Below are 12,513 nucleotides of genomic sequence, written 5' to 3'. Positions count from 1 at the left end.
CAGTGTCATTACCAGCAGAAATTGTTAAGGCAGTACTTACATTTTTCTTGTTATTAATGATAAAATCACATGTAATGGGAGGCACCAAAACTTTAAAAAATGAGCAGAGATGGAAAGCCCACTTTTATTCTTTATTTGTACTGAGGCAGTGGCCATGAGCCAGAAAAGCTTTGGACATAGGAAAGGCTCCTTCCCCAAAGAGATCCACCATTGACTTGCAGGGAGATTTGTATCATTTCACAGCTCTTCTCCAGTTTCTCTGTGTTACAAAGCAGAAGGATTACAATGGTTACCTTATTCTTTCGCTAATTCATGTTCCTAAGGCTCTTGGCACTATAAGAAGTACTACATGTTTATTATTTTGCAATAATGGCTGGAAAGAGTATAATTATAATGGCCAGACTTTCATTGTCACATATCATTTGTTTTCACAACGTTTTCACAGAATTCACTCACCACATTTTTTAATCAAAAGGTTGAAGAGGGAATCCTCGAAGCTAAAATAACCATGTTAGGACTTGTAATAAACAGGCTCTACTGTCTTTAGTTTGGAAGAGGAACAGTTAGTACTCAAGCTCAGAACCAAAAGGGGTGGCAGTATACCATTAGTGATAGAAATGCTCTTGCCAAGTGCATGTCAGGTGCAGGTGGAGATAAATAAAGCATATTTGCAATAAAAGGCATCTTCAGAAATCTCCATTGAGAAATCCAGAAACAACAGCCTCTCCATTGACTTGAACAGGAACACCAGGAATAGCCTTTGCCTGGACAAAGGGGCCCCAGACAGTCTCATCTCAAAACACGACATATGCCCCTCAGCCTCACCCATGACCATCATTATATCTCTTTTCAAATTTGGAGCTACTTCATATTTTGCTGGCACTGGAAAATCATAATATGTGTTCTCTGCTGGTTCAGAACACTATCAATACAAATAAGGTATCTGTAGAAATTCTGCTTAGACAATGATTTACAATGGAGTCAGGAGAGATCTTTCCCATGTTGTATTTAAGTTGCCTGGGCTCATGGGGTCAATAGTAGTCAAGGACTTTTCCAGGGAAACTGTGGATGGACACAGAGAGGAGATGCCCTTCACTGTGCAGAGCTATTGTTCACACAACAGCTCCTAATTGGTCAAGACACTTTTAAGCATTGTGCATTTTGAGCCCATCTACCGCAGAAGTGATTGGGCATCTCTGCTGAATAGGGTGAGCACTACAGTGAGAACGGACTAACACTTGTTCCTGACTCCGGATCCCATAATGCCAGAGCCCATGGAAAAGAATAAAGCTCTGAGTGTGTTGATATCTGCCATTTGTGTGCTAACATGACCCTAAAGTGCCCTAGGAACAGAGCCCAGCACTGCAAATTCACTCAAAGAGCCTCTTCACCTCTTCCTGATCAGATCATGAGAAGGAAACAACTGCCAGATCTGCAAAGAGGAAAAACAGTATCTGTTCATGTGGCATTATAGCTATTTATATTAATTTAATAAATATATATATATTGCTTCTCTTACTTTATTTTTAGACCTCTCTTAATTTGGCCAGTTTAAGAGTCACCTCCTGTCCCCGCCAGCCCCATAATTATGAAAACACCTCCCCAGTACAAATCCTGGCTCAGATGAATTCATTACGTTGTAGAAGAAAAACTTGTTGTTCATAATAACGTGGTCAGAGTTATTTTCTCTCTTACTGGATGGGAAAGACTTCTCTACTTTTTTCTTTTTCTTTTTTCTTTTTTTTTTTCCCCTGGTATAAATATAGCACAAACTAAACAGAGCCACACTGTAACGTAAAAATACTGCAAGCTTTTTATCAGGAAGGACAGCTCGTCACCTTGTCTCTCTCGGGACTGGAAATAGAATGTTCCAAAAGTGAGAGCTTTGAAAATCCAGTGTGCTAAAGAGGAAAGGAAGGGGAAAGGGCTACCTCAGTTTGTCAAGGAACAAATATTTTCTTTTACAGAGGACAAATAATGACTTGACATGTAACATTCACAGCAGAGCAGCCCAATCACTGCGTTCCCACTGACTCATGAGCAAGGAGGTACCACCCGTCTCGAAAATAGCATCCCCATTTCTTGCACCTCAGTCTGGAAGCATTTTCTGGACACAGAAAATGGTGACTGATCCAGGGCACTGGGGACCAAAGCTGCCAAGGTCTGGGGCTGAGAAGCTCTTCCTTAGGAAGTTAGTAGGGATTATAAGGTTCAATGCATTAAAGGCAGCATAACATATAGAGAACTTCATCATGAGGATAGTAAGGAAATGCAGACTCTGTTGTGCCTCTATCATTTTGAGGTGAGTCAAAGTCAATCCTAAACTCTGTGTGTGTTGGTTGGATCAGGTATTTTCTGAGAACAGGAGCAGTAAAAGGCAGAATGAAGGAAAGACTCAAGAACCCCTCTCTGCAGAGCCATGCCTGCAGAGCCATACCTGTTGTCCTAGAATGGTAAAGTAGCTACAGAAAGGTTAAGTGCAGGTTGAGATGGACAAAAAAATCACAAATTTTACTTGGCCATGCCAGTTACTCTGGAGGAAAGTACTCAGACTGTGCCTTTTCACAAGCCTACCAAGACTCAGTCAAACATCACGTTGCCAAGCCAGGCCTTGGCTCAGCCTTGGACGCTTGCCTTCCAGCTGAACCTGCCTCTAACCCCAGTTTGGATGCAGAAACTGCTTCTGCAAGCCATCTCCAAAGTGATGTGGGTTTAACCTGAAAGGCAAAGTTACCTCTGGATGACACTCAGAAAGACAAGGCTAGGGCTTCCCTAGCAGACTACTATAATTATGCCACTTTGGCTGACTGACTGTTCTTTCATGTGGCCACTTAACTAATGAAAGCAAAAGGGGACTGTAAGTAATACAGTACTTAGGCTAAAGATGAGAGTGCCGTAGCCCTGGCACCCTGGTGTCCAGGAGTATCTAGGATATCCTAGAGACAGGAGATTCAGGAACTACAAGACAAGAAGCAGAAATTTCTACCCAGGAACCTGCACTCACATAGACCCCAGGAGTGGCTCAGACTACACAGGAAATATCCATGGTGGGTTATTAACAATGCCAGGACCCACTCTCCAAAATCATGTCTTGCAGGAAGACCTCAAAAGAGGGTCCATAGTAGAGAGGTGTTTCTGATCGGTCCCTCAGACTGCCAGGGAATATCAGTGCTTCTTGGGCAGGCTGAGGATAGAAATGGGTACCAGTTCCAGATCACGTAGCAGATCACTAACATCAGCCTCTGAGATGCCACAACAGGGCAAAAGCATGGTCACATCTGCATGCACTTGTCTCCAGGGATCCAGCTGGACTCCCCTCTCTAATGCAGCAATAGGGAGCATGCTAAGGCACAGCCAGTGCCTGGGTTAGAGAAGAGAGCCAGAAGGGAAGCAGAGACTATCCCAGGGAGCTTTATTACTTAGAAAAGGCATTTGTCAACACACTGGCCCAAACTCTCCACAACGGGTCACTAAAACGCTACTGCAAACAGCAGCTGATGGCTCCAGAATGAGGCTATTGCTGCTCAAACAGCCAGCACAGCTAAGCAAACAGGCCACCAGGGCAGGGGCTGTGTTTGCACTCACTGTTTGCACTCTTCTATGCAGCTAATGGGGTATTGCATTTATCCTAAGAAGGTTACAAAAAAGAGAGAGGAAAAAAAATGGCTTCCTGTTGATCTCTTTCCAACTTCTTTCCTCAGTTTCATGCAGTGGCTAACCTGCCATTTTAGAAGACAGATTTATCCCTTATTAGGTGAATTGGTAACTGTTTGCTTTTGAATTATTTTTAATAGTCCCTTCTTAAATAATGCCCTCTGGTGTCACGCTACATCCACCCTGGCTTTGGTTATCTCTAGAGATTTTTCTCCTGTTAGGAGAATGGATATTTTATTGACATGTAAAAGGGCTACAAAGCAGGAGGAAATGAATTATACAAAATTCAAAAGCAGAAAGCTAATAAAACGGTGGACTTGCTAGATAAGGCAGGAAAATAAATCTAATTTGACTGTAACTCAAGTGCTTCCTGTTAATGAAGTAATAACCATACCCTGGACTAAATCAGTGTTAACCCAGGGCATGGCTGTTATTTTGTCAAATTTGGCCAACTCTAACAATTAACAAATAGTGGATCTGATTTCAGCTTTGGTGTGGTGATTATTTTGATACCTGGTGGAAAATAAGGCCATGATCTCCTTAAAGAGGACCTCTGTGAGGTGCTTTCTCTGAAAAGTCCATGGGAAGGGCTCTGGTACAGGCCAGAGATAGATGGCAGAGGACTGAGGACTGTGCAGTGGTGTAGCACTGTGGGAGTCATCTTCTTTTTCATTTCTTACTTGTGTCCCTGGTGAGTCCCCCTCTCTTTATTTATCCAGCCAAAAATCCTCAGGCCCATTGGAGAAAGCATGTTCAAGTGCTTTCCCTCTCTCCCCATAGGGAGAGGGTGATGGGGAGGAGGAAGAAACGGACCCTTCCTTTCCATAGCATGCTGTATTTAAATAAATTTAAATAAATTTAAATAAATCATTAAGATGATCTTACAGCTAGCAATAACAACACGATCTAATTCCAATCTGGAGAGGGAAGCAGCATCCTTTCCTCTGCCTCTGGGATAAATGTTCCTGGGCTGGCGATGCACATGTTTCATCCGGGGCCCAAAGACATCTGCTGCACAAGCACAGCACTTTGTTTCAGACCCCAAGAATGTCCTTATTCCAAGAAGGTCATTATATAATGGCTTTTGTCTTTCCCATTGCCAAAAGGGTCTGGTAGAATATGTTGTAACACCATGCATCGCCTGCCCGTGCAGTCCCTCCTGTGATCATCTCATCAGGGTGGGCTCTCTTCGCTTGATCTCACTCAGACCAGCGCAGCTCTTATCTATGCAACAAAAATACCCAAAATACCCAGCCCCTACACAGCCTGCATTGCTCCCCCTGGGGTTTTGTAAGCTGCGCCCAGGTTGAGGGCTCCCTCCATATGAGGTGCTCCCCTCTCCTCCTCCTCCTGCTGCCTCCAGGGCGTTCCTACCACCTCACCCTGCCCTGCCGCACCAGCGCTGCACACAGCCCCAGACAGACATAGAGGGGTACAGCACAGCCCAGGGCAAGGCTGCTCCTCCTGGATGACGTGCAATGGTTGCTTTTGCATTTCCCCTTTGTGTGTGTTATTTCCCTTTTTTTTTCTTACCCTCCCACCCCCACAGACGACTGCCTTCTTCCTCTGATGCTTTTCTCAGTGGTCCCTGAATAGTGAAAGTACAGTTCTCACCACAGCAGAAGGGAGGAGGACTAGTGGTATTTGGCATTCAACAAAAGGAGAAGTAAAGACCAGGTCTTTTTTCCTTCTTCTTCAGGCATCTAGATGGTCACAGGTCAAACTAGTTGCACTTTTCACCTTCCCCACAACCTGTCCGGTTCTCAAGAGATTTTCTGCACCAGGATGTGGCTGCATCTTTGGCTTATGTTACAGCTGGCGCTTGCACAAAACCATCTAAATAGAATAAAACAGGTTAGCAACAAGCTTGTCCTCTGTTCTCTAGTGAAGATGGCTCCTGCCCTCTCATGGTTGAAGGCAGATATGTAAAACCACTTTGTTTGTTCTTTTCAAGGAAACACCAAATACCACTGAACACATTTCCTTCAGCTGGCTCCACATAGTCTGGCATCACCCTCCTTTAACACACAAACTGACACAACTAGAAAACTCTTCTGTGGCAGAGACTGACAGGTTGTCATGAGGAAGTAGACACTTTGCAATCCCCAACCGTGGCCTCCAAGTGTTACTGAACTACAAAGTGTAAAAGAAAACCACTCACTTGCTCATCGTTTTCACACAGTGTTGGTCTTTTTTCACCAATTAACCCACCCTTCCCACATCCGTCCAGCTCTAAGGAGCAAGACTCACACGTGTTTCTTAGATGCACCAAACATGTTTTTGCCAACAGACTAAAGGCCAGGGCTGATGGTGTGAATGACATAAAACTGTCCACTATGTCCTTGTTATCTGATGTGCAGTTTTTCTCTCCCAAATTAATGAGCTTTTGTGGAGATCTGATCATATTGTTAGAGCTCCCACTCACTGTTTTAGTCCTTCCTTAGTTTGTTTGGTTTTGGGATAAGATATAGAGCATTTCTCATAGCTGAATACAAAACTGTGAAAAGCCAGCTTCTCAGAAAAACTCCAGCTCATAGGCCACTGCCCTTTCATTTCCAAGTGCAACTCAAGTCTAACACCCAGCCGGTTGTCCCACGCATATGCCTGTGGCATTGCACTCACACAAATCTCCCCAAGAATCACAGGCTCCCTCAGTGACACCCTTTTCCTGCAGAGTTTGCTTCCAGCTGGGACACCTGCACAGCTCCTCAAAGAAAGTCTGGAGCGGGGGTAATTTGAAATGCCAGGGAACTAAAGCCTAGAGGTGGCAGACAACCAGCTCTCTTGTTTATTTCCCGCTATTGGTTTATATTTCCTGACCACCCAAAATACTCTGTTTCATCCATCCCAACATAGGAAATCGCAGTTCCAGTGTCTGAATGAAGTAATGCTCCTGAAGAGATCAAGTATTTTTCTGAAGTATCATAAAAGCAATGAGCATTAGCAAGAGCCATCTGCCTCTTTGGTGCCAGGTTTACCAGACTTGTGCATAAGGAAGGAGAAAGGGGTGGATTTGCTCTGGGTTGGGTTGGTCTGGGGAGCTTCTGTCTTTAAATCACACAATCAATCCCTGCTCTGTCCTCAGCTCCAGCTGTGTGGGTTTTAACTGACATGGTGCTGCTGTTCAGGCACAGAGATGACTTCTGCTCACAAAGTATTCCTGTTCTTTTTGCTCTTTGTCACTTTTTCCTGTATTTTGACAATCAAGGTCAAAGTTGAGAACCAGCATGACTTCCGGGACATGGCCAGCATAGTAGCCATGGCAAAAACCTACGCCACCACTGAGCCGTTCATTGACTCCAAGTATGACATCCGAATCCAGAAAATCGGCAGCAACTACAAGGCTTACATGTGAGTGTACGGCTATGCCAGAGAGAAAGCGGAGACAGTGCTGTGGATGTGACTGAGTCGATGTCTGCTCTGGGCAGGAGTAGGAAGTTGATTAATTTCCTTGAAGAATAGCCCTTCTGTTCTCCTCCCACCTCTGAACCCAGATCCCTCATTCACCAACCATCTTCTCCATTACTCACCGTCAGCTCACTATGTCTGGAATGCAAATCTCGCTACCTGTTTCTGAGATTCAGTTAGTTCTCATTATAACAACTATGCTCTGCCATCACCTGTGACCTCTCCCTCCTGCTGTCAAAGGGCTCATCTTTCCCAGCAAAATCCTCCCCATACCCTCTAGTGGGAACCAAACTCACTCCCTTCCGCACATGGGGGAAAACAATAAAGCAGATTGAGCCAGCTGCAACTCACGGAATCCTACAGTGTCCAACCCATAGCAACAGCCCATCCTCCCCCAGCTGGAGATGATGGCACCGCATTCGCATGAAGAGCACACAAATGGCCAGGTACAAATGGCCTCAGCCTGGCCAGCTTGCAGGGTTCCTCTGGGCTTTTTGCATCTGTGTTCCTTGAAGCATACAAAGAAAGGAAAGGAGAAGGAGGGACATACCCTGCCTTTTGGGATGTGAGGGAGGTGGCATGAAGGCAACCAACAGCACTAATATGTTTTAAAATATTAAAAAGCATGCAGCCAAACTTCAGTAGTCCTCAAGCTCAGTTAAAGATGAAACCACAAGAGTCAGTAAGACACCTGTTTCTCCTTACTGCAAACCAGTAGATGAGAAAAGCCAAATAGCACAGCTTCTCCAGAAGCTCCTTATCCAGCCACAAAATTCTGGACAAGTAGACAGCTCCAGCAGTACATTCTTCAGGTCGCCAGACAAATTTCATATGTTACCTAACACCCATAACACTGTGAGTTTTCAGTCCATGTTTACAAACCCCTAGGCCACAGTTCTGGTGAAACATAGTTAAATGAGACAATCAGATGTACATGATCACGTATTTTTCAGCTATAGCTGCCTAAGATTCCCAGTTGGATTCCTAGCACAGAGGTATTTAAGTAACTAGATAATGACTGAGTCACATTCTTTATGGGAAGGACTTGTGGGACACTTGGCTACTTCATGAGAACTCAGTGAAAGAAAATTTAAGTCTTATCAGGTCAACAATAGCACAGTTGCCTAATATTACATTAACATCTCAGGGAGTCTGGCGCAAATCGGCCAAAGGAAGGAAGGTTTAAAATATCAATTAAAATTCCCTATTCCTGCCAACCTACCCAGCCTTGGCTCCAAAGCCTGCTCCCAGCCTGCCTCTAAGTGAAACAAAGGTCCAGTTAGCCTTACCATGTCCTCTCCTTGTTTATTATTCACACTCACCACGCACTCATGCAGAAAGGGATCAGAAATAATACCAGATGATTGAGGAAAGAAAGCGGTCACACCAACAGCTAATCCCACTTGGGAATATAACTGCGCAAACAATTGTTTTCTAAACGAAAAATGCTTTCACATGAAAACAGCCATGAACTGGAAACACCTTAATGAGAAATGAAGCTTATTGGCAAAGAAAGCAAATGGCAAAATTCCAGCAACTTGCTAACCAACAAGGTTGATTTATATTGGGAGCCATTTACGGACGTGAGCTTGGGAGAGCCATACAGTCAGTCCCATTGGGAGCTGTTCCTTCTGTCCCAGCATCAGACAGAATAGAAAGTTATTTCTATGGTATAAATAAGTCCCTACTATATCTAAAGACAGAGGTTAAAGCACCCAAAATATCAGAGTTCTCACTGGTCTCTCAAATAGAAGACTCAAAGTCATTAGTCATGCTAGCAAATCTCAGCCTTAAAGGCAATTACAGCATCTGCAGTAGCGTCATACTGAGTGAATTGCTTTGATCTGTGAGCCATGGAATCTACCCAATATTTTTATACCTTCACCCACACATATAGACTTTAAAATCCCCCTTCCTTCTGAGAAAAGACTGTACTGAAATTCTCCAGAATATGTTTACTTTGCACCAATCATCTGCCAGAGGGAGGATGCTGCAGGGTGACTCATGCATTCCTCCCCACCCCAGATGTTCAATGCACTTCCTTCCAGCCCATGACCCAAGGCTTGAGTTCAGTTTCCCATTGATTTCAGTTCAGTGACTCCAGATTTACACTACTAACAAACACCTACTTAGCCCATGCCTTGGGCCAGTCTCAAAACAGCAGATAAGCAGCATGTGATACATGCCTAAAATTCCACCAGAAGTCTTTGACTGTCATTGTAATACCGGCAAAGAGAAAACACAAATACTTCTCATGTGGCTAGGAAAACTGGGGCAGAAATTATGCTTCTACCCTTACCCTAACTGGGGGCAAACAGGGGTATTATTTCCACTTAAGACTCATTAAATGTTCGCTTTGAATTAAGCCAGCAGCTGTGTTGACTTTTAGGGTGAGATATTCCTTGCCACCAGCTCTTAGTAAGAGGGTAATATCCTTTCCTTTCCAGTTTCATAAGTGTGACGTCTGATCTTGTCACCTCAAAGGCAGTTCAATGTGTTCTGCAGGGGATACAACATCAACTGTATTTAAACCAGTGCTACTTTTAGATTGATATGGCCCAGCTTGGAGATGGTGAATATAATACACCAACAGCCTGTGATCTCCTAGTCTATTCATTTACCCTAAGCAATACTGCAGGTGTCTTGGTCACAGATCTGCTTGATCCCTAAAAGTCTGCTTACATTTGGTATGCCACGTACCTCTTCTAAACACTGATATACAATCATCTTGTCACTAAGCAGACTCCAGGAGTTCTTACCAGCATTAATGGAATTCTGGATGCCATCTGCCACTGTGGGGCAATTTTCTGAACCTAAATCTTAATAAAGAGTGGTTCTTCCCATTGCAGAACTGAAAAATGCAATCCTAAGAATCCCATGTCAAAAGAGAGGCTGAGGGTTGAACACTGACCTTACAGGCCACCAAAGGGCTTGTAACAGTCAAAGCTTGAGGAGAAATACATTCTTTTGCTTAGAAAGTAGGGCAGGAAAATGGATGTTGGGTGAAAAGAGCGACGGACAAGAGTCAACTACATGGAAACACAGTTATTCAACACAGTAACCATGATCATTTGCCTCCCTCCCCCCCCCCCCCTTAAATATGGTTACAAAGACCATTTAAATCTCACAGCAAATATGCATACCACTTGAGAGGAGACATGAAAAAAGACTCTGGACTTTCCCTCACCACAGTAAAAGGGAATCTTAGGCAGTCAACTATAATGATCCAGGTTTATAGTCTAGCAGGACATCAGTATTACCAGTGCTTCACATACATTTGCAAGTTCACAGTCTCTTTTCTACATCAGGTAAGAGAACTGGCAGTGAGGGTTTCCACAACCTTATGTTGAAGTGTTGGAGCACACCTCCTTTGCCTTGCATAAACCTCTACCTAAATTTTCTTCAGCTTGGAGATGCTCCCTGGAGCATCCTGTCAGCTTGTTGACTTGTCCTAGCTTGTACACTATGCCAGGGTTATCTGCACAGTGTTATCTCAGCAGGCTGGCCAAGGTTTGCCTTGTGCCTCAGGTCGAGAAAAAGAAAGTGTTCACCCCTTGATGGATGATGCTGAAACCCAGGATTTGTCAGCAACAGTACCTTGTTTTCTGGAAATTAACCACCAGCAGCAGCTGATGAGACTCCAAGTCCAGACACAGTGAGCCATGGACAGGTCAACACAAAGTCAGTGACAAGAAAGTATAATCGTATATTCTATGACACCAGTACAGTTGAAATCAAAGTAAGGGAGACCCAGAATGTCAGAGCTGACATTTGTGAAGCTGCTCAGGCAGATGTTTGCCTGGAGAATTGCTCTTCCATGGATGGATGATGCTACCCACTGCAGAACACACGGGTGATTATCCAAGCAATCTACAGACATTTCAGCTCTGATGTACAAAGAAAGTAGTCACAGAGCTGATGTGTGCTCAAGATTCCTTGGAGTTTTCCCTGTCTAACTCCTCGTTCAGTTTTTTATTAGCCTGAAAAACATATCCTGTATGGAGTGTTGTTGAGGCAAGATTTATGAATGCTTCTGTGAGGAAGAACCTCACCTCATCCTCTCTTGTACAAGCATTGAGTCAAGGGTGAGGAGGACTACAGTACAAGGGAGGATGGGGCAGGAGTGTATTTTCATGTTTGGATTATGTTTTTGGTTTGTTTTCCTAGGAGGACATCCATCTCTGGAAACTGGAAAGCAAACACAGGGTCTGCAATGCTAGAACAGATTGCAATGACAGAGAGGTAAGGAAGAGGGTTTCAAGACAGTGCTAGCTATTCTTGGGTTAAAAGGGAGGAATTGTATTTTAGACTCTGGTTAATTGAGAGAACTGGTAAGTGAGGTCTCCTGGGAGGTGGGATAAAGGAGTTTAAAAGACCAAGTGTTTCCTTACAAAAATACTAAGGGCACAAAAGCAAACTGTCCTATTTTGGAGAACGGACTGGAAGTACAGCTAGAGACCGACATCGCTAAACCATTAGAACTTTAGTGAATGTAGCCACAGGAAACAAGACCAGCATGCTAAGGTCAAGCACACCAGCAAAAACATGTAGGGATAAAATCAGAAAGGTCACAGCACAAAACAAGAAGTAACAAGAAGTTATTCTAAGTTCATTACTAATGAGAGACAAACACAGAAAAGTGTTCTTCTGCTCAACAGAGGGAAAAATCTGTCAGCTGAAGTGTTGAAAGCTTTAGTCTCCCAGAAGTGGACTCTCTTTTTCCTAAGGTCTTCTCACTGCTGAACAGAGCAGAAGGAATTGTCTCATGCATCTTACACTGAAATTTGCAGATGGGAATTCCATATATTCACATCACTGTGATATTTGCTAATATTGCAACTGCATGACATTGTTGACCCATGGTAACTCATGCCTTGCTGTAACTCCCAAGCCCTGTTCTGCAGAAGTGCTATCATGTCACTTGTTCTCCGTACTATTTAAGTAATTATTTATAGATTTATAGAATCCATGGATTATGTGTAGGCACTCATCCCTTGTGAATCTAAGATTTTTTTAGATTATACCTCCAGTTTATCAGGATCATGATTCATTATGCTGCTAATAATAGGTATTACTCACTCTTTATATTACTCTTACAACACTATAAGAGTTAATGGACTTAAATTACAACAGAAGAGGTTCTTCTGAACATTTCCCATATTTCCTAATAATAAGGATGGCATAGCACAGAAATGGATTGCCTAGATGAGATGGGGAATATCTGTACTCTTTCAGACCAAGTTAAAGAAGTATCTCCTGTTTGGGCTACAAGAGCTGTGCAGGTGCTTACCTAAAGTCTCTTCTGTACCTTTAGTTCTGTGAAACAGGGAAGCTAAACCCTAAATCAGATGCTGAAAGTCACTCTGCAAGACCTTAATAGGACTGTGGGATCTGGACATTATTGTGCGTCCTGGTTGTTTATAATACAGCTGAAGCTGAAGAGACGAAGGG

General features: G+C 43.6%; 1 protein-coding gene across 3 annotated transcripts in view; it reads left to right on the top strand.

Moving 5' to 3' along the window:
• Positions 1-12,513, top strand: part of SYN3 (synapsin III) — a 199,204-nt gene that overhangs the window by 168,307 nt on the left and 18,384 nt on the right. For all 3 annotated transcript variants that reach the window (XR_008973631.1, XM_057420473.1, XM_057420474.1), the window contains exons 8-9: positions 6,863-7,005; positions 11,230-11,304. Coding sequence is in view for 2 of the 3 variants with exons in the window: in XM_057420473.1 (XP_057276456.1) it covers positions 6,863-7,005; positions 11,230-11,304 (218 nt within the window). In the remaining variant the exon portion in view is untranslated. The remainder of the gene's footprint in view (positions 1-6,862; positions 7,006-11,229; positions 11,305-12,513) is intronic.

Source organism: Pezoporus wallicus, unplaced genomic scaffold (assembly GCF_028554395.1).
Source record: "Pezoporus wallicus isolate ANWC-B61680 ecotype Strahan unplaced genomic scaffold, APGP_CSIRO_Pwel_v1 contig_2871, whole genome shotgun sequence".
NCBI lineage: Eukaryota > Metazoa > Chordata > Aves > Psittaciformes > Psittacidae > Pezoporus > Pezoporus wallicus.
This window is presented reverse-complemented; position numbering and strand designations above follow the sequence as displayed.